Below are 23449 nucleotides of genomic sequence, written 5' to 3' on the forward strand. Positions count from 1 at the left end.
GCTTGTAGATGGAAGAAGGATGGCGCGGGCGCGCCTCGTGTCTCCGGCGTTCGGGCTTGGACGCGTGGTCACCTGTTCGGGAATGTTTCCGGGGGTGCTTAGGTTTCCATTCTGCCGTAATCACATAATTAGTCCAATGTTTATCTCCGTAGCTGATATAGTTGATATTCGGATCTTACATATCTCATTTGATAGGCATTCCAAATGGGGCTAATTGTCAACGAAGGTTCGCCCGGCTGGTTAGGTGCCGCGTGAAGCAACGACAGATCCCATCCATATCACTATCTAGGTAGTCACCTAGTAGGTATTCGACTTAAGTCTAGGTAGATCATATCAGCCAAAATCCTATCGACCGCCGGTTCCCGTAAGAGGTCAATTTGACATGTATATCCGCCAAAGACCGAGTAAGTACCTAGGTATGCTTACGAGAGTCGAGACCTTCAAGTTGTCTGCTGCTATACCCTCTGCCCACATCACTTTACCATCTTCACGCTCTCTTCTTCGGCCAGTCTCTCATCCTTTCTTACAGAGAGATCCGCGGAAACAACGAGAACAGCTATATTAACCGGAAGATTGATTGGACGTCATGTGGATATTGCCGGGCACCTGAGTAGGCCCGGTAGAAGAACCGCCTCATAGCGATCCTCTGCAGATACCACCACATGCCCTGGATACCCTATCGGTTTCGACATAACCACATACACATGGGAGTCTCTCAGTTAGATTGAGGGACTGTGCAGAGCCCGCATGTCCGAGATTGCGAGGGTTCCGAAGCCAAGCTCAGTGTCCAAAGACGGAGAGATAAATGTTGAGAATCGAAACAGGATACTAACGCGTATCCCAAGTCTAAAATTAAATGGTAGTAACCTTCATATTGTGCCGCCGTCCGTACGCTTTGCCCCCCTTCCAAGGCTATCATCCGCCTATTATATAGGCAGGTGTGGTATTCCTTGCATATCCTTCTCCCTGTCCCAATATAGCGTTGGCCGCTTGGGTACGACGAAACCCGGCCGTCGTTGCCATAATCCTATCGTTTGTTGTACAAGTTGCGTTTCGGTAATGAAGAAGGAAGGCTGATTGAGCCCCCTTCATGCGTTCGTTATTTGTTTCGTAGAGTCTCGTGTTTTAGTTGTCCTGGTTCACGGTTTGCTAAATCAGACGTAAATCGTCAGCTTCCTTGATATTCTTCCCCCAAGTCACTTGGACCGCCAGGAAAGGATAGACTCACCACTAGCCAATCCATGCCCTCATTCACACCACTGCCATCGACCGCCGAGCAGGCCATGATGCTCCAATTCCTGTCCCGCAGCTCGCCCAGCTGCAGCGCTTCTGAGATCTCGCCCGCTCCCTTGGCGCCGGGCTGGTCCTGCTTGTTGGCAAACACCAGCAGCGCCGCGTCCTTGAGCTCTTCTTCGTTCAGCATGGCCGACAGCTCCTCTGCGGCCGTTTGTAACCGGTCGATGTCGGTCGAGTCGACGACGAAAATGACGGCAGCGGTGTTGGCATAGTAACACCGCCAGTACGGTCTGATGCTAGTCTGACCACCCAGATCCTGGAAGCGAGAACAAGTGCCGTTAGCAAGAGACGATTCTTTCTCTTTCACGCGTATTTCGTAGTCGTGTTCCATACCCAGACATTGAAGTTGAGATTCTTGTACGTGACTGATTCGACGTTGAAGCCGATCGTCGGTATGGTCGTGACAACTTCTCCAATCTGATCCCAATAAAAGTCAGCACGCGATCAGGCAGAGGGGCATTCTCGTGAATAGCACCTTCAGTCTGTATAAAAGCGTCGTTTTGCCAGCATTGTCCTGTTCAAGCCCAGCATTAGCATCCCAACATCGAAGCCCAAAGCCAATGCACGACGTCATACCAAGCCCAGGATCAAGATTCTAATCTCCTTCTTTGCCCAGACCAAGTTGGTCAACCATGACATTCCCGCGCCCATCGTGAAAAATGAACAAGTCCGAAGCTCTTGTGAAACCCGCTGCGCTCCGTCCGTGGAAGATGAAAAAGCCGTTTCGCGTTTCCGCCTCGCGCGCAGCTGGAATTTGCGGGGGAGGATCGATCGTGCCTCTGTGAAATACGCCCAATAATAAATCCCAAATACGAAATTAAGAAAGTATAGAAAAAAACGCAACAAAGACGCCGGGAATATGAATCGTTCAAACTTTGTCGCGTGTGTGCCGCAAGGTTTCGTCGCAGAGAGAGATACGGCTCTCGTCGGAATGTTGTTATGCGACGAGTTAATAATTACAAACTGTCCCCTATTCCGGAGACTTCTAGAGCCCATCTGCACCCATCTTGGCAGGCGTTTGCTAGAGGCGCTGTCCTTGCCAACGGAGGCCTCTGGTTGGTCCACGCGCTTAGACAAAATGACAAGGCTAATCTTACGCAGCCTCACATTCCTTGACCTGTCTGCGTTGCACAAGGTACCAAAGCTGTAAGCTGATGAAGACTCTACTGTACTCGATGGCACCAGAGACCGCATCCAGATGAGCTGAACAATGGCAAAAGGCCATTCGATAACATAAAAACAGCCGTCAAGTTCAGCTTTGTGAGAAATGTACTTTTGCTTCCCTCGCTCATCAACTACACTCTAGAAGGCCGTCTAGCTTATTTTGTCTTCCCTCATCGTAGCCTCATTAGGTAATCATTCCGCGAGACCCTTCATCCACATCAAGTTTCTCAGCCGCTTTTTGTGCCTCAGGCAGAAAGACCGTCTGCGCCACACGCGGCACCAGCCACAAACCCACACAAAGTCAGGTCTTTCATTTTTTTCTCGCTAGGGCTTTACGCCCTCCCCTCGGATGCGGGTCGCAAAACCTACTATCACTCTCAACATCACCCAAAATCGTCATCATCACCAGACTCGATACGCAAGGTCAATAAGATGGCGGTATGGCAGCTCCCTTCTCTCCCCGGCGTTGTTTTGATGAAGGAGCCAAGTCGTCCATCAAAGGAGCGGATTTCTCGATTTTTTTTTCCCCGGCGCGCGGCCTGCAGTTGGAAGCACTCAGGCGAGATCCGACAAGAGTGTTGCAGGACGTGGGAGAGAAAAATGGAAAGACGCAGCCGCTGAATGGAGGGAGACGAGGCTCAAGAATGCTTTGGAGAGCGAAAGAAGCTGACGAGGAAATGAATCTATAGAGCCACAAGACATTCCGAACCAAGCAGAAGCTGGCCAAGGCCCAGAAGCAGAACCGCCCGGTTCCGCAATGGATTCGCCTTCGCACTGGCAACACCATCCGGTGCGTTCACTCTCCCCAAGAGACGAATTCTCAAGTCTATCGCGACGATATTCAACACATCACAATCACCTCCGTCACACGATTTTGCGACATCTTTCCACCCTACACACCCCGAACCATGCCCTCTCGCAAACAACAAACCCTATCACTTCCAAAGGCAAAATACTAACTCGTCATTTTGTACAGCTACAACGCCAAGAGAAGGCACTGGAGGAAGACCCGTCTTGGCATCTAAGCAACCTCACCCGAAAAACCAACCCGGCATTCTCGAAAAGCCCCCCCTCTCTCGCACCGACGGTACCGACCTCCAGCGGTTTTTTATCTTTTGGCATGGTCCTAGTGTGGTGATGGCGGGAAAAGGGGTTTAAGAAGACTTCTTTCTCCCCCGTCCATTTTCTTTTCACGGCGTGTTGGGAGGGGAGGGTAAAGGAGGATGCAGATGCATGGAATGGGCACGGTTTGCCCGGTTTCTTGATTCTTGATATTGCTTCATGTCACGGTCGGTCATAGGGAAAGGAATGAACCTATTTTTGATGCCATTTCGGCTTTTTTCTCCCAAGTTTCCGCCGATTTTGTCTTTTCTAAATCTGTGATGCTCCATCGCTGCAGCTGCAGCTGCAGCTGAGAATCCTTTCGTAGAGCCCCAGAGGAGGTCGAATGCTGAATGGCATCTACCATCATCCATTATTAGCCTCCCAGCCCTGGATCGAGTCAGCGCAACATGCAACTCTTTGAATCTCGAGCAGATAAGAGATAGAAGCTGCCTAGTAGTAGTATGCCTGACCATGGCGTACCTTCAGCCTTCATCGAGTAGTCTTTTACACGGGTATAGCATAATCCATCATCGCAAATCACAGCATAGAGCAAGCCGTTATGTTTTGATAACCGGGGTGCCATTAGAATTGTATTGATTTCTAGAAGACACACCTCTTCCCCAGCTCATGAAAAATGTTCCGAGTTAGTCACTGTACACTCGAGCCCCGCATACGTGAACCCCAAGAAAAAACGAATACCAGAAAAGGCAAGAAAAGGAAACCGATAGCCCTGTCAATTCATGCCCGTCAACGCCGTAGGTTGCTCTATCAAACCAGCTGTGGGATCAACTCGATCCGCGCTGCTGCTCCCCGCCGCAACAAAACAAAGATGAAGAGTTCTGAAGCACCTATATAGATGGTCCGTTTATCGGTCCTCAGCCCACTCGTTCTCGCGGCGGATCTGCTCCTCCTCCTCGGCAGAAAAGTCGTTTGTGATGTTGAAGGTCTTGCGAATCTCCTCGGGGGACTTGCCCTTGATCATGTTGGCCACGGTCTTGCAGCCGACGTCGAGGAGGGGCTTGATATCCAGGAAATTGGAAGCCTAGGTTATTGTTAGTTGCGAACGAGGTCATCACTGTTGAGGCGGAGTGATAACGTACAAGAATGATCTCGAAGAGCATCTCCTGGTCCACCTGCATAAACTTCTGGTCCCACTCCTCGATATCCGTCGTCTTCTTGCGGGCATCGGACTCGTCATCGGGGGCAGTGACGGGGTCGTTGCGGTGGTGCTCGCACCACTCAACAACCTTTCGCAGCACTGCTTCGTTGACCTGCAGAGTCGCTGTCAATGGCGTTTCCTAGGAGAAAGAAGGACATCGATGGGCGAGGGCTCAAGAAATGACAACTTACGTTGGGAATGGGGATAGGGTTCTCGGGGCTGACGTCGGCGCCGCCCAAGTCCTCCAGCATGTTCTTCAGGAGCATGGAGCGCTCAACCACGGAACGGTCTGAAATCGGGCGTCAGTGACACGGTTGGCAGATGAACGGAGCGGGAAGAAGGCGAACATACCGACTTCCATGGTGGCATTGTCGTTGGAAATGAGCCAGATCTTCTGGGACGCAGCCTTTGCTTCCGCCATTGTGAGGATGATGTGGCGATGATGTGATAGTAGCTGGACGGAAGTCGGTCGGTGTAGCGGAGCGATGCTGAAACTGGCGGGAGATGCAGATGATGCAAGTCGGAGCGGTTCGGGGGGTTTTGGGGAGACTGTTGTTGATGCTGATGCTGATGCGAAAAGTGCAGCCGGCAAGGGAGGACAGGAGTGGTATTAATACGCTGAGCTGAACCGGAGGCCAGGCACGGACGCTGTGCCTTCAGTGGCAGGCACCTGCCCACTCTTGGACTCTGCGGGGTTCTGCAGCCTGCTGCTGCTGCCGTGGCGGATACGGTACGTACCTCCCAAAAGCTTCCATCGATCGCGGTCAAAAGCCGAAAGAAGGTTGAGGCCCAAAGACGCTTGTGCTCCGCTGAAACTGTCAAAGAAGTAGCATCTGTCCGTAAAGCATCCGTTCCTACCTTAGGCAATCTGTTCTTTTATATTCATCTTCTTGTTTCTATGTTCTTTCATTCATCTACTGGTACTTCTATATGGTCTGCTCTTCATGAAAGAATTGGGTTCGCAGACTTGCCCTTTTTAAAGTTTCAGTGACTCCGAATACAGCCCGTACATGTAGAGGAACTCATAACTTGAAGGCACTGCAGGTTACTCCTGAGTACTTGGTACCTTACGCTGTGAAAGTGCCCGTCGATGTTGGGTTGTCGAGGTGCGTGCTTCCATAATGACGGCAGGCGGGCGGGCTTCCTTTCATTGTTGTCGAGCTTTGTTGAAAATACCCGTCTGGAGAACTCTCTAGTTACAAATCTCCGCCTCTTCGACTTTCTCCCGTTTGTCGACGCCTCATATCTGGTCTCACATGGGCCCCTTGCGGATCGGTTCTTTGCTTGCTTCACTAACATCTAGGCAACACGCAGCGCTCTCACGTTTCTCCCGCTGGCCCAAATTCATTCATTGCATTCTTCTTGGGGGCTTCTCATTGTCGTGCTCAGGATGCGCATATGGCGTCACTATTCCGTACCAAAGGTCTCCAATGAGCAGCTTCATCCATGGCAGTTGTTGTGAAATCCTTCCTCACGTGGAAAATGTCTCGAATAGGATCGATGGCTGATTCGATAAAGAAAAGTTACTAATAAACAGAATGGAAAGAGGGAAAGTGTGAATATCATGCTCTCTTCGCATAGCGCGATTCTTGCATTGACAGCCATCCATTGCTGAAACATGATGCTGCCTCAGCAATAACCTCATAAAGGTCATCAAAGGGCCCTTTCGTCCTTGTTAGTTGGAACCAAGCGTGTGCTAATAAACAACCCAAGTGATTACGAAAGCAGCATTTTAGCCAACTGAGAAGGCCAAACTGAGGTCATGCCCCCTTTTCCCTCCATGCGATCAAGTCTCAGGTCTCGGGGTCTCAGCCGGAGGGTCATCAGCCTCGTCTGACCACCTGCTCCCGTTGATTAGCAGCATTTCTCAACCCCCTCTGGCGCGTTCCTCTCGACCTGCACGCGTCTGCCCGAAAATCCCCCAATTACACTCTCTTTGTCCTCTCTCATCACGTTCTACGTCTCTGCTGCCGCGCTGTTCGATAGGGTCCTGCTGCATAGGTATCTTTTCGCCAGCCTGTTCAACTCGCTATACAGCTACAGCTATTACCTCTAGCCTCATCTGCAGCATCCCTTCTCGAAATCCACACCAAGAGTTTTCCACCTACCTGCTGTTATTTACCTTTTTTTCCCTCCCCCTATTATGGTGCTACCACAGTCCTCGTAATTCCCTCTCCTTTGTTTTCTTTTCTCTTTCATCTTTTAGCCAGTCCCTCAGCCAGCGCATCAGCACCTCGCCTCACGTCTCTTTCCGACTCGCTCATGCTTTTTTCTATTGCCTCGGACTTTTTCTCACGCCTATGCTTGCTCCCCCACCACCGTCTTCTAAGCAGTCAGCCGTAAGCAGATGTGGCGGCGCACGTATCTTCTTCTAGTCCTCGTCAGACTCTGGTTCGCCTTGTCGCCCAGCTATCTTCATCCAGATGAGAACTTTCAAGGGCCGGAAGTAATCGCCGGTACGTATCTCGGATGCCGGTGTCATCTTTGAGCTCACACGAATGCCGCTCGTCGTGGAAGCCTCGGGTTTCGGTCAAGCACCTCGGTAGCGGGCAGATTGAGCCTAGAGGGGTTTAATGGAGGCTTCTCATTCACGCAAGGCCGAACCATATTGTGGCGTAACTGTCTTACGTGCCTGACTGACCATCTGCTGTATACAGGCCAGATCTTCAATTATCCTGTCCGGCACACATGGGAATTCACCAGCGAGAACCCGATCCGGAGCGTTTTCCCGCTATGGCCCGTCTACGGGCTGCCCATGCTGCTGCTGCAGTGGCTTTGGGTTGGCAACGGGCAGGATGGCCAGGTGCCTCCTATCGCCGTCTTCTGGACGCTGAGGTTCTTCATGTTCCTGCTGAGCTTTGTGCTTGAGTTCTGGGCGCTCCAGGAGCAAATCACCTCAACGCGCCATCGCCCTATTGCCGTTCTTCTCGTAGCGTCGTCCTATGTGACGTGGACCTTCCAGACGCATACGTTCTCCAACTCGATCGAGACACTGGCCGTCTTGTGGAGCTTGGTGTTGATAAGGCGCATCACCTCGCCTCATGTGAGTTTGACAGCCGTCCGCTCCTCTCCATGTATTTCTCTTCCAGCCCATGCTGATCCTCCTGAAACAGTCGTCCATCTTGTCTTCGGTAGTCTTGGGCATGGTCGTAGTCTTTGGCACTTTCAACCGTATTACTTTCCCTGCTTTTCTGCTGATACCCGGGCTTTGGCTTGTACCCTACTACTGGAAGAAGTGCGTCCTTTTCCCTATGCATATTGGTGACATGAGGAGAAAAGACTGACTTATCCAGGCCCTTTTCGTTGGCCGCTCTGGTTTCGGCGGCCCTTGTTACAGCTTGTACTGCCATTGCGGTTGACACTGCTTTTTACACACCAGGAACTGTAACGTGGTCCGATCTCGTCACTCACCCCGTCATCACTCCTCTGAACAACCTTGTTTATAATTCTTCGCCGGAGAATCTGGCACTCCATGGCTTGCATCCCTGGTACCAGCATCTCGTTGCAAACTTACCGCAGCTCATTGGGCCTGCAGTGGCGTTGATGTTCTTACGTCCTCATGTCTCTCTGAGGCTCTACTCGGCCATATCGGGCATCATGGTCCTGTCTTTTGTTCAGCATCAAGAAGCGCGGTTTCTCCTCCCAGCCGTGCCCCTGATCCTCTCATCATTGCAGTTGCCAAAGACTCGGAGTCTTCGCCGACTGTGGATTGCCATCTGGGTGGTATTCAATCTGTTCCTGGGCGTGCTCATGGGAACATATCACCAGGGTGGTATTGTCCCCGGGCAAGTCTTTATGAGTAAGCAATCTGACGCTACAACCGCCGTGTGGTGGAAGACTTACTCTCCCCCAATCTGGCTTCTCAACGGCAAGAACGAGGTCCTGACCACCAAGGATGTCATGGGAATGAAGGGCGAAGCGTTGCTGGACCTGTTGGCTGAGCTGGCCACATGCGATACCCCTGCCGACCGGCGCAATACGGAGTATCTGAAGGAGAAGAACGGGACCTATCTGATCGCGCCTGCGTCAGCAACCTGGTTGGACCCCTATCTTCCCAACAAGGGGCTTGAAGGGTTGCGATTTCGAGAAGTCTGGCGGTATCGAAAACATATCAACTTGGATGATTTGGACTTTGGAGATGACGGGGTTTGGAATACACTTTCCAGGGTCATTGGTCGCCGGGGGCTTGTTGCTTGGCGAGTCACGAAAAGCTGTGGGCTATAATTTTAATTTCAAAGAATGAAAATAATGAGTTAGGATTAGAGAAAAAGAAGCGTTCATCATCCTTCAAGGGCTGTTTCCATAAAATGTCGAGAATGAGTTGCAAATTTTCTCCGCTCTGAGGTGCGTCTACGTGCACGGTGACATAATCAAGACAGAGGTTGTATGTTTGAAATCCTTTGTTCGAGTTTTATTATTGAAGCCATGCTATCTCAAAACGTCGCGCATAGCTTAAGGAGTCAGATGATATTGACCACCCCAGAACAGAGAACGGGTATAAAAAAAAAGCCACGACCAGTTTAGTAGAGGCGCTTGGGGGGAGACATGGAAGCCTTGATGGTAAGGCTTCCGACGTTCTGCCAGCCCTTCTTCAGGAGGGAGACGAGGTAGTTGATGGCCAGCATGATGTTGCCAACCAGCTGCTCCTGCTCCATGCCGACGTTGCCGACGGCGACACCCATGCAGAGAACCTTCTTCAGCTGGAACTTGATGGTGGACTTGACCTCGTTGATCTTGCCAGAGAGGTCGTCGGCGTGGGAGACGGGAGTGGGGAACTTGCCAGCCTTGGACAGACCGGGACCCAGGAGACGAGGAATCTGCTTGATGAGAGTCTCGGAAGCAATGAAGGCATCGTACTTGCGAGCAAGCTTCTTGATGAGCTTCTTGTTCTTGTTGAGCTTCTTCAAGTCATCGGCCGACATGGCGTCGACACCGCCGTGCTTGGCACGGTCGAGATCGTGCTGGTCACCGAGGATGCTACATCAAAATCTCGGTTAGAATCAATTGGTTTTTTCTCGAGTCTTGACGGGAGAGTAATCGTACCAGATGGCCATGTTGGGGCGGGGGATGGAAGGCAGCTTGATGGTGCCAGAGAAACGCTTGTCACGCTGGGGGTCATAGTTCTTGAGGCCGATCTGGAGCTCGACGGTCTCGAGGAAGTTGCGCTTCTTAGTCTCGTTGGAGTACTCGAGGAGTTCTCCGACCTGGGTCCGGACGTTGGCTGAGGAAACGAGTTAGCATCGTGATACCATGTATCATTCACTCTCCATGGCAGGGCAATACATACCGACTGTGATCTTAGACATCTTGGCAGTCTCCCAATAGAATCAAACGTATCTAATGGTGATCTGGACGTGGGGTGGTTGGTGAGATTTCGAGAACAGAGAGGCTCTGGGGGGGCCGTTGAATTTTATCGTAGTGCTTCTGTTTTGTGGAGCGGGATTTTGCGGTGGGGCTGGTGCGAGAAAGGGCAAAATATCCTCACGTGCACAGTCACGTGCATTGATCAAACTCATCCGTTAGTAGTACTTCTTGCTTGTAAAGATTTACAGTTTGGTTCAGCATGAAGAGTCATAAAAAGGAATGACCGAAAAGCGAAAAAGCTAACTCTATCGGTCAGGTTGGGATCTGCCATGTCGGACGTGGCGGCGTCTTTTTCTTCATCAACTTTTCGTTCAGCCGGTGTGACTCAGTGGGCAGATAATTCCGTCCAATATGCCGAGTTCAAGCATCCCTGAGCATGTCGACTTGCTCGGCAATCCCACTCCGGTGATGAAATGGCTTGAGGAGCAAGACGTGGGAAGCCAACAGAGGTGCGAAGCTCACCAGACTGTCCCCGCCTGTATTATGTAGTAGCTTGCTAAGAATTTGTATGTAGTCATGCCGTGAGCATCTTCGACACAATCCTGGGAGAAGCCGCCCAGCCCAGATCTGTCTCGGGGAACGCCTGTGTGCGGCTTTGTGGCTTTGTAGAGCGAGTGTCCAAGTCTGAGTCAGAGCCGCTTCAGTCGTGGGCGTTTTCTCGTGATGTGGCTTTGCGGCTTTACGACTTCTACATTGACTGGAACGAGTTTGATCATCACCGGTCAATGAGGCTTGTCCTGGACCTGATAGCGCAGCTTCTTCGGAGGAATCCCAACAACAAGGCGGCTTTGGAGACCCGGGATACGCTGCTGGATAACCTAGTCTCGATTGTAATCGGCCGCTCTACAAAGCCTGTAGCTAAATCGGCCCTCAAGACGCTTGACTACTTCCTCGCCAAGGGTGTTTTCAGCTTGGACGACGTCAAAGCTACTCATCTTTCATATCATCAGGAGCTGGCTCGCGCTGCCGACATCGAGATATGGAAGGTCTTCACCATAGAGCTGCTACAATGGACTCGATTGCACTTCATCTGCCCAGCGGCCGGGAAGTTCATCGTGAGCTTGTTTCGTGCCCTGAGGCAAAGGGGTCACGATGACTCTACGGGATTGAGCATTGAGACATGGCATAGATGGCTGCTTGATTTCCTGACAGAAGAGCCGGTTCTTCTGGAAAACTTCAAGAACTACATATTCATCCCGCTCTTCAAGGTTGATAGGCCAGAAGGCTTGAAGTTCTTGCAGAGGGTTGGCCAGCATGAGTCCAAATCGGCCTCAGCTGTTACACCCGCCGACGATGACTTTGACGCAAGTGCGCTTCTTACCTTGGCTGCTTTAGAAACCGGAAAGAAAGTTGGTCTTGTCGAGGAGCCATGTAAGAAAAACAGTCACCGCCGCCTTGCTGAGAACTGGCACTAATTCTGGATTAGACATTGGCAGCGACCAGGCAAATGAGGACAGCTCATCCATCACTCTCCGGGAGAATGCCCTTGAGAATGTACTGACGCATCCAACTCATGAAGTTCGGACATCGGCTCTTAGTCTCCTCATCAGTTCGCCATCAACGACGAGGCCATACTCTGCCACCACCTTGGACCTCCTCAAGAGACATCTAGCCACATACTTCGCAGATCCAGATGCCAAATTTCGAGTAGACGTGTGCGCTCGGGTAAGGGACATGTTCAAAAGGGTTCGAGGAGCGATCTCGATCCTGAAAAAAAGTATACCGCGAGCTAGAGCAAAGGCTCGAAAGAATGCCTTAAAGGACGCAACATCTGGCACCAGCCAGCAAGCATTATACCGAACCAACATAATCTCATGGCCAGAATCTGAGTTGGTGCACTGCTTGGAGTACCACGAGCAGTTTCTACACTGGTATCTGAGGTTCTTGTGCGGCGAACTTTCTCCTACGGCTTCTTACCAAAGACACATTACATCTCTGAAAAGCTTGATATCCATCCTTCGCATGGAAGGGGACAGCTCCAAGACTTGGGAGACGGAAGATGATCAGCATTTGTTCTTCAACTATTTCGACGGGAAGTGGACGCGAGCGCTTGCTGATCTAGTAATGGATCCATTCGACGACGTTCGGGATACCGCCTCGCTTGCATTGGCCCAGCTTTTTGCTGATAAGCGATATCGAAACTTCACTCTCAGTCCTCTAGACTCTCGTCAGAAGCCTTCAGAAGAGCTGGATGAACTCTTACATCGAGCTGAGAAGGTCTCGGTTCGGACAGCCAGAGCTGATCATTCAGATGGAGTTGCTAGAGCCTCGCAATTGCTGTACAAATTCTCGGACACGGAAGATGAGAGGCTGCGGCTTCTTTCCAAACTTGTCGAAACCTTGGATCAAAAGGTATCAAGGGCCGAAGCAGACTTGGGACAGGCCGTTTTGGAGCAGCCGCTGCATAGTACATTTGCATCGCTGTGCTTCACCTGGCAAGCTGTTTCTGAAAAGAAGCTGTCAAAATCCGAGGCGGAATCCGCGACTGCACTGCAGGATAAGATGATTGCTTGCTGCGAACGAGTGTGGAAAGCCGTACGCGATGTTCTCTGCGATGACTCTCCAGAGGGGCACTTGCCAGAGGAGATGGAGGATACCGAAGGTCTTGATACAAAGGGTCTCTTGAGCTACAGTTTCCGTGCCATACATGAGTCTAGGTAAGCTGCTTCATCCAGCTCAGGAGACTTTTTGAGCCCTTGGCTAACCGCAACGCAGCAATCTCATGCGAACAATAGCGCTCAGTATGAGAAACCGGTCCCGCGAGGGGCTTATAACTCCATCTCGAAAAGCCTTTGAAACTATTGGAAACCTGGCATTTGAACAGCTCGCCAATCTGAGGCATCGCGGTGCGTTCACAACGGTCGCTGCAACCTTTGCGACTTGTTGCCAGTTGACGAAGCATTTGGACCCTGTTGAGGGCAGAGAATCTCTACTCGACGTATGGTACAAGGTTAGTAGTCCCCATCCATGTGTCAGTTGCGTCTGTACATAGCCCTGTTGACACGATGTTTGTAAGGGCACCTTGGACGAAATCTTCACTCAAAGGTCAACTACTCGAAGATCTGCTGGTATCCCCTCAATGATGACCGGCATTCTCTCTGCAAATGCAACCAACCCGTCTTTTGAGGATGCAATGGCCAAGCTCATCGAGATCGCAAGCATCGAAGCCCGAGTAGTAGAAACAGACGGATCCAACTTACCCCAAGTTCACGCCTACAACTGTCTCAAAGACATCTTCAAGAACTCGCTGCTGACATCCATGGGCAACAAATCCGAGAAATATCTTCCCCAGTGCCTCGAGCTGGCGGCCAGTGGGCTCAGATCCGAGGTCTGGGCTATTCGCAACTGCGGCTTGATTTTCCTCCGCAGCCTCATCGACAGCCTCTTCGGATCGCAGGAGAGCAAGGCGATGATTGAGGCTGGCTGGGATGGAAAAGCCAACAGAATCCCCTACCACCGCTACCCCAACCTCCCGACGGTGCTGGCGGGCCTCCTGAAATCCGGCCACAAGATGGTGACATCGACAAACGCCACATCCTCGGCCGAGTCAGTCTTTCCGGCATTGGACATCATCCGCCGAGCTGGACCGCCCGATCTCCTTCGAGACGAGATCCAGGTCCATGTCGCTGCCTACCTATCGAGCCCTGTATGGCATGTCCGCGAAATTGCTGCCAGGACCCTCTGCTCTTGTTTGCTACACGACAAGTGGCTTGCCGTCATTCAAGGCTTGGTGCACAAATCTCTGAACGACAAAAGTATTAACGGCCAAAACCATGTACACGGAGTCCTCCTGTCACTCAAGTTCCTGATTGAGAGGTTCGGCGAAGTAGCGCCAGATCGTTTGTTTGGTATGTGAAACTCACAAGCCTCGGCTTAGTCGACGATCCAACATCACAGATAAACTAACAATTGCGCAGCTGATTTGCCCGAGTTGACGGCATTCCTTGAGACATGCCGCATTGACAGCACATACGTGCACTGTCCCGACATCATCGCCGCGTACCTAGAGGTCATCAACATGATATGGATGTCCCAGATATCCAAAGCCCAACCCTTGCAACCCCCCAAGGTTCTGATACCCACGAACAATGGATCTGCGCTGCTCAAAGCCCAAAGCATCATAAGCAGAACACTATCAGCGTCTCAGGAGGAAGATGCCGTGGGCAAAGTCAAGGCTTTCCTCTTTGGCAGCCGCCTCGGCGCCGACACCATGGTTGCTGCTCTCGAATCGGTGCAGAGATTGTGGCACCCAGCTTCCACTCCTGACCATATCCGAGTCGCCTTATGCGACCTGTACATTGACGTCTGTCTCAAGACCAGCTTTACGGAGCCTCAAGTCGTGGCCATTGAGAACCTCGTCGAGTTGATGAACCAGCTCATTGCGCAGGACAAGCTCGACTCCCTGCCTATAGACTCGCTCATGAGCATGTGGGCGGTCCTGCCCCAGCGCTCGCTCAACCCCTCCCTCTCCAACGCAATTGTGAGAGTCAGCGGGTGCTTGGTAGCCCTCAAGAGCCATGCTAAGCAGCTCTCGACATCCGCTCTTCGCAGCTGGGGTGCGATGATGGCCGATGCAGGGTCAGATGACAAGGTCAGTACCCCCTTAATCTCACCCCATCTATCTTCAACCAAAAATCTCAAAAGTCAAGTATCAAGATTCTAACTTCTGAGAAACAGAGCTTCGACACGCGCTTCGCAGCAGCCCAATCCCTCTCCTCCTTCTTCAGCGTCTCCAAAACGCACTGCACCAGCGAAGAACACCTCCCGGTCCTGTTAGCCCTCTACGACGCCCTCAACGACGACGACGACGAAGTCCGCGAAGCAGCATCCGCCGCCGCAAGGAACATCCTCGGCAAGAACCTCGCCCCCCTGGAAGCATCCAGCAGCCTCCTCCACTGGCTCGCCGAGCACTTTCCCAGCAGCGCCGCGCTCAAGGACATTGTCGCAAGCCGCGTCACAGGCCATGCTGCCGGACAACAACAACAACAACAACAACAACCATGGAAGTCGCCCGAAGCCCAGCTCCATGCCGCTCTCAGGGCGGACGACTCCCTGTTTGCCGTGGAAGAGCAGAATCTCTTCATAGACGAGGTCCGCGAGGCTCATCGCTGGAACGCACTCTTTGAAAACCTCGACTGGAAGAGCAGTGAGGAAGAAGCATCGTCATCGGAGCAAGATGGAAAGACGATACTCCGCAAGCTGGATGATTGGATCTGCGAGGGGCTGCATCAGATGCAGCAGTTGGTGAGGCAAGAGGACGACGGGCCTCTCGGCTGGGCGTCGAACCCTCACGTCTTTGCCATTGGAACGTACATTCTTCGCGGCGCGGCGACGTTGAACAAGCGTCACGGCTCGCCCAGGTTACGCAAGGCTGTGCTGGAGATGAAGGAACTGCTGAAGGAGCCGAGCCATCACCGTGTTTCGAAACTACTCATGGAACCCTTGGAGGAGGCATAGACAAGGGGAAAAAGGAAAAAATTCTAGACGATAGAGAGAAATCGCAAGAGGCAAAGCTTGTATAGTAAGAAGAAGCCAAACTGATGTATATCCATGTTCCATGTAAACCAAATAGCCCCCTTTGATCCGAACCACCCAGTTATACCTAACCTAACCTTTGGTTTCGCTGCTACTGTATACAAAAGACAAACTCCAGCGCCGTACTCAGAAGACAAAACGAAGAAAACCCAATACCATGCATGATACCTCTTCTAATGCGAAAGGATCACAATCCGTGCCTGCTTCCGTTTATAGCTCACCAACAGCCATTAGACAACGACAACACCCATCACGACTTGGTGCTCCCCACTGCCGACCCCGTGGACGACGCCGAAGCAGCCCTATCAAAACCACCCAACTTCCCCAGCTTGGCCGTCAACATGGTATTCTGCGACTGCAGCTGCCCGACCTGCGTCAGCAGAATCTCGATCCTCTTCAGCGCCACGTCCCTCTCGGCCCTCGTCTTCTCCAGCTCCATCGTCAGCCTCATCTTCTCCTCCCGCTCCAGGGCCTTTTGCTTGCGGGCTTCCGCCTTGCGTTCCTCGTGCACGCGCTTGTCTTCGAGCTTCTGCAGCTCCCGCTTGTACTTCGCTTCTTGCTTTGCAATCTCCTTTTCGTGCTTCTCGCGCAGCTTGGCTATTACCGCTTCGTCCTTCTCCTTGCCGCCGCGCCGCTTGTTCTCTAAGCGCTGCTGCATCTGGGCGGCCTTTTCGTCCAGTTTGCGGCGCTTGTCTTGGAGCTTCTTAAGCTCCTTCTCCAGCAACTGCTTTCCATGGGATTTGGACTCATCCGAGTTGCTCCCGGCAACACTCCGGGCGCGTGCCTCTTCGGTGAGGGATCTCTCGAGGGCGGATCTAAATGTGCGTATGGAAGATGTCTCGCTGATATCGGACATTTCGCCTTCTGTGTCATGCTCTTCGGCGGCTCCAGATTCCAGATCGTCCCTTGATTCTATGTCGTCCAGGCTTGTATTGCTCTCCGCCGGGCTTCCCAGCGTTCGCAATCCACTGGCAACAACAGAAGACGCTGCCTCAAACACTCCGCTAATGATGCCATATATGCCGTTGCTGCTGGGCATGCTTTGTACCGATTCCCTCCTCTCTGCTTCTCTTTCTGCTTTGGTCTTCTTGAAATCCTCACTGCGACTAGCCTTGTGATGCATGGGAAGCACGCGCGGGCTGCCTTCATTCTGGGGTGTCCGAGCCTCGGCCTGCTTGGATGGAGTCTCTGCCTTGGCAAGGCTTTCGGTGCTCTTGGAGTTGAGCGCTGCGAGGGCTGTCACCCACTTGACGAACTTTGCGGCGTCTCCCACGATTCCCGGCGGCGTGCCCTTTTCCACCATGAAGCGCGGCACGCTGCCTCCTGGATCGCTTCGGGTTATCATGATCCATTCGACGGCCATGGGCTGGCGCTCGCGTGACTCCGAACCGGAGCTTGGAATGTCCTCAGAGCTGATGTCTGTTGAGAGTAATGACGTCTTTGAGCTGAGTTGATCGCTCTCGACAGGAACCTCCCTGATCATCTCCACAGATTCGTAGGAGCCACGGATGATTCCCGATCGCGGTGGACATTCATCATGGAGGCACGGTTTTGATACGATGACGTGCTGCCGCAGGGGTCGTTCCTGGTCCGCGGGCTTGTATTCGAAGTCGGTAGTAAGCAGAAGTGTGATGAAGTCTCTCGGGGCGGTAGGACCAGGGAACTGCGCCGATAGCTGGAATACTGTTCAATAAGAGGTCAGCATCGTAGTCCGCATAGCATTAAGACGAAGCAACCACCCAACAGTGTATACTCACCACTCAAGTGCCCCGAACCCTCCACCTCCCGACTCTCGACATGTCTGTCCGCCCCAACACCCCGAATGTTTCCGCTCCCAGGCGACCCCTGCACCTTGAGCGTCTCGGGAAACTCCTTCTCGAGCCCCGTCTTCCAGTCGTCAAACGACAGCCCGTGATGCAGGCTCCGCCTCGCAAACCACGCCCCCTTGCCGTCCTTGGCCGCCAGCTTGTACACGCTGATGTTGTACGGGTTGTCCTTTGCATTCATCTTGACCTCCTTCCACTCCTTGCGCAGCTGCTGCGCGACCGCAAGCGACGACCCGGGCTGGCGATGCTGCGATAGGGCCCGTTCGACCTGCTCGAAGACGGCCCCCGCCGGAGCCGCGGCGGCGCCCGTTGCCGATGCCGTTGTCGTGGCGGGGACGGATTCGACGACTGTCTGGGCGTCGAGGAAGGCCTCGTTCATAAAGGGCTTGAGGTTGTCGACGGGGACGTTGTCCCATTCGATTGGGCCGAGGGCTCGCAGCGGCTCGTGATGGGCCATGGCCTGCTGTGGGTGCTTGGGACAGGGTTGAATGAGAGGAGAACAGCAGAAGCAAGATGAAAAAGAAAATAACCACGCTATTCAAATTGGCAAGTTTAACAGCTTTGCAAAAAAGGCAGAGATGAATAGAGGGGATGATGATAAGAGCAGGAAACTGGGAAGAGGCGCAACGTGAAGTCGGGACAAGCATGTCATCAATCCGCCTGGTGTAATTCGAGGCACCTCCATGGACTGTACATCGTATTACAGCACAGCACAAGCAACACCGCCTGTGGAACCCACTGAGGGTGCCTCGTTCCAGCGGGCCTCAGCGTGCTCCGACCCCTGTTTCCAGGGCTCTTCAGGCTCCCAGGCCAGCTCAGTGTCATTTCCATTGCGCGCGTTGACGTCACCGGGCGGTCACCCTGGCCAAAGCGCCCAAGCGCTCCTGTTTCCCAGCTTTTCGGTTCCAAATGCCCAATGTTTGCTTGATACCTGTGCTGCGTCATCTTTGCAGGGTAGATCGAAAGGGAATTGAAGATACTATCAGGGTCATACCTCATAGATTCCGTCCATCTGAGCTGCACCTGGAGATCTACCAACGCCATCGCGTAATCACTGGCTCATCCAAGCACAATTCCTAAATAAAAGGCCATTGATTAGCCACTTTCAGTTCTTTGGTCAAATCCTGTAAAAAAGTCAATCGCGATGATATCGTGTCGGTGCTTACAGTACATACCTGATGTCTTACAGCTCCTCCGCGGAATCCAGACTCGCGGACTTCGCAGCTCCGATTCCACCGACTCCTGGCCGGCAACTCCGGACTCGAGACGATTGGAATGCTGTATTCCGCATCTTGTACCTGTAGTTTGATAATCTGAATCTTGCATGATACACACTTCACACGAGCAGATGGGAGTCTGACCTCTGCACGTATAATGGATGCCCATGAATATATACCTTATGCTATCTATGTATAGGTAGGAAACCCCTAGAAGAAACAACGAACGAGAAAGAGGCGACAACACAACGTCAAATCTTGTCAGACAGAACAGTCCTTGCACGAGGTATCCTCAAGTCAAGAAACAATCGATCCATCAGTCCATCAATCAATCCTGCCCAATGAGTCAGGCCAGCCAGCCGGCCAAACAATCTTGCTCCCCAACACCAACACCGACACCCTCTAGGTATGCAATGCGAGCGCGCCTTCAACAGAATCACGGTAATCAGCACTATAGGTTGCTCAACCTCCTCGCCTGCATCGCAGACGCATGGTCGCTCCGGCAACTTCCACAATAGTCGTCCCGCCAGGCCTCAAGCGCTCGCCTCCGTTCCGGCGGAATCGAGCCCATGGCCTTCTGTGATAACGAAGGGTCCGCCGAGTCCTTGTCCCTGCCGCTGCCCCTGTTCTTATCCTCGTACAGCATCTCATCCAGATTATCGCAGAGCGAACTTTCATTCGCCAACCAGTTCTCCCACTCCGACTGCAGCACCTCCCGCTCAACGCTGTTGACTACCCTCATTGCCACGAGCAAATCATGCCGATACATACCCAGCCTCTGCCGCGTTTTCCGCAGCCGTCGCGCGGTTGCCCGACTCGACGGCAAGGACAGCGAGGCTCCGGCCTCCTCCCATGGCGAATCCATGCTGGTGGCGTCCAAAAGCTCCCTGAACGTGCCGAAACACGTGCTGTTCTGAGGGAACGGCGGCTCCTCATTGTCGGCCCCGGAAGCCTCGTGCAGGTCCGCAATGTAAATCGCCTTGCTCATCATGGGGTTCGGCGACACGCCAATCCGGCGCATAAAGTTCGCTGCCCGCCGCTCCTGCCACCAGGTCGACGATTCCGTGGACGATAGCATCAGGTTGGTGAATACGCTCAGTCCCAAGAGCAGCAGGAGGAGCCGATGCGCGGTCACGACGTCGAAAATCTTCTTCAGCGCCGCAATGATCCAGAGAATCACCGACGACACCATGCTTTCGCCAAGGGAACGCACCGTCTCGAACAGCATGGCCGTGAGTGTGCGAGGCTTGATGGCCTGTTTCTTCCTCGCGTCGGTCGGCGCCGGCGAAAACACCACCGTCTGCGTCTGCTGGCCAACTTGGCCGTAGACCTGAATGGCTCTGCTGGTGCGGCTTCTCGAGCCCAGCTTGTGGACCTGGTCCGTAGTCAGCTCCGCCAGCTCCTCGGCATCGCTTATCGCATCGTGGAGAGCCTGGCGATCCACCAGGCTCTTCAACATCGGCGATGATTTCGACCAGTCGATGCGGACGTAGAACGCCAGCTTACACCTCGACTTGGCCACGTATGTGATGACCACCTTGGTCACCAGCGTGAAATGTTGAGAATAGGGGAGGTGCCACGCCGTCCTATTATGCGTAACCACATATGTGACATGATCGTTGAACACGTCAATCGTTTGGAAATCCCGGATGTCTGCCGTCTGTGACCGGCCAAAGACGTCCACGTAGTCTATCTGGAAGTGAAACTCGCGCCGCATGGGCTCGCTGCCGCTTGCCGACCACGGCCCCTGAGCGATCTGCTTCGCACGATGCTCAAAATACAGCTTCGGAAATACAAAGCTCTTGTCGCCAAACAGCACGTGGAAGCATGCCTTTGCACTAAGCTCAAAGTGCCTCTCGGCCGCCAGCTCCTTCATATCGTCCGGCTCATAGATGACTTCGTGCTTTGGTAAATTCAACTTCGCCGGGAGTTTCTGGCCGGGAGTTGCTCCCGAGACTGTCAGGTGCGGGAGTTCGCCTGCGCTCCGCTCGAGCAGTGGCCCCGCGGTTGTGCCCTCGTCCATCGGCGTGGTGGATGATGCATCTTCCCAGCTCTCGGCGCTTGGGCTGGGTCTCTCGTATTCGTGCTTGTCGATGTTGATCAAGGCGTTGATGATTCCCAGAGTGTCCAGCGGCTCTTCCGCCTGCAGGTTGTCCACAAGTAGATTAAGGCGAGCGTGGAGTAGATGAAGGTCATCGAGGAACACCTTGATGGTTATCCTTGTGTACCCAGTGTCGTTGAGGTCCTTGCTGAGATGCAGGAATATGAAGTCGCAGTCTCTGCCAGAGGCTGCCGTCACCTCGGTGATAATGTCTAGGTGGATGCTGTAGGCTGTCACGAGGCCCATCTGCTGGCCATAGAAATACATGTTCTCCGCCGTCACATAGATTCTGCCATCGCCGGCAAGCAGCTCGCTTTCGGAGCCCCGCTCCAGTGAGCTCGACCATGCGGCTCGGAAGACGAGCACCAGCCTCTCCTCAGGTGGCGCATTGGGGAACAAGAGCCTGAACTGGGCATGCTGTATTCTCAGCTCAGGGGGGTAGCCGGCGGGCAGAGTATCGCTAGCCTTCTTCGCCTGCGCTGCTTCGCCGAGCGGTGTTTGCGAGCCTCCAGACACCACGACGCCGATGGGGTCGTCATCGCCAAACTGGGGAGCAGCGGCCGGCTCGGCATGCATTGCGCTCCAAACATTGCTTCCCCAGTAGTTGGCCACGACCGACGCCGGAAGTCTCTTGCCCTCCAAGACATGCCCGCGCTCTCCGGCGATGAGCACGGCGGTACGGCTCAGGCTTGTGATCGTTGGGGGCCGGGCCAGAGTAGGGGGCGCAAGCGTGCCCGGCTTGTTCTCCAGCAGCGGGAGGGCAACGCCCGTCAGCTTGGCCTGGCCCGAGGACGTCAGGGCCAGAGAGTTGCCCACGAGCTGAGAGCTTTGGTTTCCAGCAACCATGTTGGTCAGGCCCGCGGATGAGCTGGACGTCGTCAACGTGGGTTCCGGGCTGGAGCCGAACGTCGCTTTGCGGTGAAGGTCAAGCTTCTGGATGATCCTCGCCGCGTGCTCTCGACCGCTCTCGCCCTCCTCTCGAGCTAGGTCGCGTCCTAGGGCCGATATGGATCGACGAGATACGGTCCCGTTAGGATCATAGCTCTGCCGGCCGGATGCGCCACCGTCGGCGCCGGGGACAGCCAGAGTAGCTGTGCGCTCTATGCTCGGCACAGTGTCGTCGGACGAGCCCATTTGCGCGTCGATACTCTTGGCGGAAAACTCTGGGATGCTAGGAGCACAGATCGAAAACGCCGGGTCGATGCCGCCGCCGGCGAGGGGACTGTTGCCTCGGTCCATTGTCGCTTCAAATGCCTTCTTTTTAGTAACCTCAAACACCTCCAGCCAGTCCATGAGTTCTTTCTGCGTCTCGGCCTGCAGCAGCATGCTGCGGCTCTTCGTCTTGAGCTCGAAGCAGAATCGTCGCTCTTCTCCAGGAGCCGGCTTAACGTTGCAGAGCAGCACACCAATCTCGTCTCCCTGTAGAACGCCTTGTGGCCCAGGCGTGAGCCACCCAAATACTCCATCACGACAATAGTACCAGCGCCGAACCCAGTTATATCTGACAGGCTTGCCGGTCGCCACGCGCAAAAACAGCCAGCCCTGTATCTCGGTAATCGCAGCGCCGTCGTCGTTGGGCCGGACGCTGACGGGTCCGCGCGAGCCCAAGAAGGCCACAGTCGAGGCGCTATAATCCTCCAGTTCACGAGAAGGTCTGAAGCTCTCAAAGGTCACATCGCTAATGTTCTTCCTCGCGTTCTGCATCTCTCGCCTGAAGACGTTGTCCGACAGCTCCATCTCCTTGGCCCAACCCCGGACACGGTCAAGCTCTCGGCTCCACCGCGTAGCACTAGTAGCAGCGTCTCGGGCCCGGTTCATCTCCTTCCACATGTCGCAGCAGACCTTGACGAGGAGCTGGTCCAGCGAGTAGCGGAGCTGTGGCGCGAGCTGGCAGTAGTCCATGGCGGCCTGGATGTACGCCTTGCGGTTTTCGTACACGGAGAAGGCATCCTCCCGGAGGGCGGAAGGCTCCTTTGTCTTTGACTGGGATACATAACGGGCGAGGGTCGTGTCGTAAGTCCTCTGGGTCTGCTCCAAGCTTCTCCTTATCTCCTTGAAGTTCCGCAGCTCACCGGTGAGGAAGGACCGAATCGGCTCGACGACGGCGGTCTCCATCCGCTTCTGCGTGCTGAGCAGCTGCGTCCAGAGCTCTCGCGTTCCCTCGCTGGTGCGCTTGAGGGCCAGCAGGGTGTAGTCGTTGTCGATGACATTGTCGGGAAAGGGAGTCGTCTTGGAGAGGTAGTTGTTGATGGTGTCCTCGAGCGAGAGCAGCCCGCCCATGAGCTTCGACGTCGCCGTCACATAGCCGTTGAGCCACTTCTCGACGGCGTCGACCTGGTCGGCAAAGTGCGTGGCGGTTGCGCGGAAGGTTGGCGAGTCGAGGACGGCCTCGTTGAGCGTCACGGGCACGGCACGGTCTGCGGGCTTCGGCGCGGCCGCCGAGGTGCCAGTTGCTTCTGGCATGGTGGCGCTGTGATGATCGTTATGTGAAGTGCAACATTGAAAGCATTACGTGCGAAACAAAGTACAACGAGGAAAAGAAAACCGCTTGAAAGGCGCAAACTGATCGATGATGGCTGTTATGTTTGCTTGTTTGCTTGGTTTGGCCTGCACAAGTTAGGGGACTCAGCATATCAAAGGCCCCCCAATGGGCCAGTATTACTCGAGTGGGGCAGCGAAATGA

General features: G+C 53.7%; 7 protein-coding genes across 7 annotated transcripts; 3 read left to right on the forward strand and 4 right to left on the reverse strand.

The window, feature by feature from the left end:
- Nucleotides 1-798: 798 nt before the first annotated feature.
- On the reverse strand, nt 799-2300 carry BBK36DRAFT_1135000 (ARF/SAR protein). Its single transcript, XM_024892498.1, has 6 exons — nt 2151-2300; nt 1873-2058; nt 1772-1810; nt 1630-1713; nt 1229-1552; nt 799-1149 (listed from the first exon to the last, which is right to left on the reverse strand). Exons 2-6 carry the CDS (start codon nt 1945-1947, stop codon nt 1126-1128), a joined length of 546 nt encoding a protein of 181 aa, XP_024750712.1. The 5' UTR covers nt 1948-2058; nt 2151-2300; the 3' UTR covers nt 799-1125.
- Nucleotides 2301-3149: 849 nt separating this feature from the next.
- Nucleotides 3150-3485, forward strand: BBK36DRAFT_1116611 (ribosomal protein L39e; the record flags this gene model as incomplete). Its single annotated transcript, XM_024890251.1, has 2 exons — nt 3150-3250; nt 3437-3485. Coding segments are annotated over 2 exons (150 nt in total), but the record flags the coding sequence as incomplete, so codon positions are not given.
- Nucleotides 3486-4429: 944 nt separating this feature from the next.
- Nucleotides 4430-5194, reverse strand: BBK36DRAFT_1133150 (E3 ubiquitin ligase SCF complex, Skp subunit; the record flags this gene model as incomplete). Its single annotated transcript, XM_024892070.1, has 4 exons — nt 5075-5194; nt 4915-5012; nt 4665-4835; nt 4430-4606 (listed from the first exon to the last, which is right to left on the reverse strand). Exons 1-4 carry the CDS (start codon nt 5142-5144, stop codon nt 4430-4432), a joined length of 516 nt encoding a protein of 171 aa, XP_024750714.1. The 5' UTR covers nt 5145-5194.
- A 1876-nt stretch (nt 5195-7070) lies between these two features.
- Nucleotides 7071-8947, forward strand: BBK36DRAFT_1116236 (glycosyltransferase family 22 protein; the record flags this gene model as incomplete). The annotated part of the gene is made up of 3 exons (XM_024890212.1): nt 7071-7179; nt 7381-7770; nt 7998-8947. The coding sequence occupies 3 exons, from the start codon at nt 7071-7073 to the stop codon at nt 8945-8947; spliced, it is 1449 nt and encodes a 482-aa protein (XP_024750715.1).
- A 290-nt stretch (nt 8948-9237) lies between these two features.
- Nucleotides 9238-10142, reverse strand: BBK36DRAFT_1133155 (ribosomal protein L1). The gene is made up of 3 exons (XM_024892071.1): nt 10011-10142; nt 9767-9944; nt 9238-9700 (listed from the first exon to the last, which is right to left on the reverse strand). The coding sequence occupies exons 1-3, from the start codon at nt 10027-10029 to the stop codon at nt 9244-9246; spliced, it is 654 nt and encodes a 217-aa protein (XP_024750716.1). The 5' UTR covers nt 10030-10142; the 3' UTR covers nt 9238-9243.
- A 296-nt stretch (nt 10143-10438) lies between these two features.
- Nucleotides 10439-15544, forward strand: BBK36DRAFT_1196478 (hypothetical protein; the record flags this gene model as incomplete). The annotated part of the gene is made up of 7 exons (XM_024896943.1): nt 10439-10536; nt 10602-11458; nt 11514-12744; nt 12803-13037; nt 13104-13935; nt 14005-14678; nt 14765-15544. 7 exons carry the CDS (start codon nt 10439-10441, stop codon nt 15542-15544), a joined length of 4707 nt encoding a protein of 1568 aa, XP_024750717.1.
- A 328-nt stretch (nt 15545-15872) lies between these two features.
- Nucleotides 15873-23229, reverse strand: BBK36DRAFT_1116677 (hypothetical protein; the record flags this gene model as incomplete). Its single annotated transcript, XM_024890261.1, has 4 exons — nt 15873-17305; nt 17383-17908; nt 18172-18262; nt 19133-23229. 4 exons carry the CDS (start codon nt 23227-23229, stop codon nt 15873-15875), a joined length of 6147 nt encoding a protein of 2048 aa, XP_024750718.1.
- Nucleotides 23230-23449: the final 220 nt, after the last annotated feature.

This window comes from Trichoderma citrinoviride, assembly GCF_003025115.1.
Source record: "Trichoderma citrinoviride strain TUCIM 6016 unplaced genomic scaffold BBK36scaffold_5, whole genome shotgun sequence".
NCBI lineage: Eukaryota > Fungi > Ascomycota > Sordariomycetes > Hypocreales > Hypocreaceae > Trichoderma > Trichoderma citrinoviride.

What these genes read in the sequence shown, in the direction of transcription:
- BBK36DRAFT_1135000 (XM_024892498.1), bottom strand. Translation starts at nt 1,947, where the DNA reads ATGGGCGCGGGAATGTCATGGTTGACCAACTTGGTCTGGGCAAAGAAG. An exon ending in GAATCTTGATCCTGGGCTTG is followed by an intron (nt 1,811 to 1,872) that starts GTATGACGTCGT and finishes GGGCTTGAACAG; the next exon opens with GACAATGCTGGCAAAACGAC. An exon ending in CGCTTTTATACAGACTGAAG is followed by an intron (nt 1,714 to 1,771) that starts GTGCTATTCACG and finishes TATTGGGATCAG; the next exon opens with ATTGGAGAAGTTGTCACGAC.
- BBK36DRAFT_1133155 (XM_024892071.1), bottom strand. An exon ending in CGCCCCAACATGGCCATCTG is followed by an intron (nt 9,701 to 9,766) that starts GTACGATTACTC and finishes ATTTTGATGTAG; the next exon opens with CATCCTCGGTGACCAGCACG.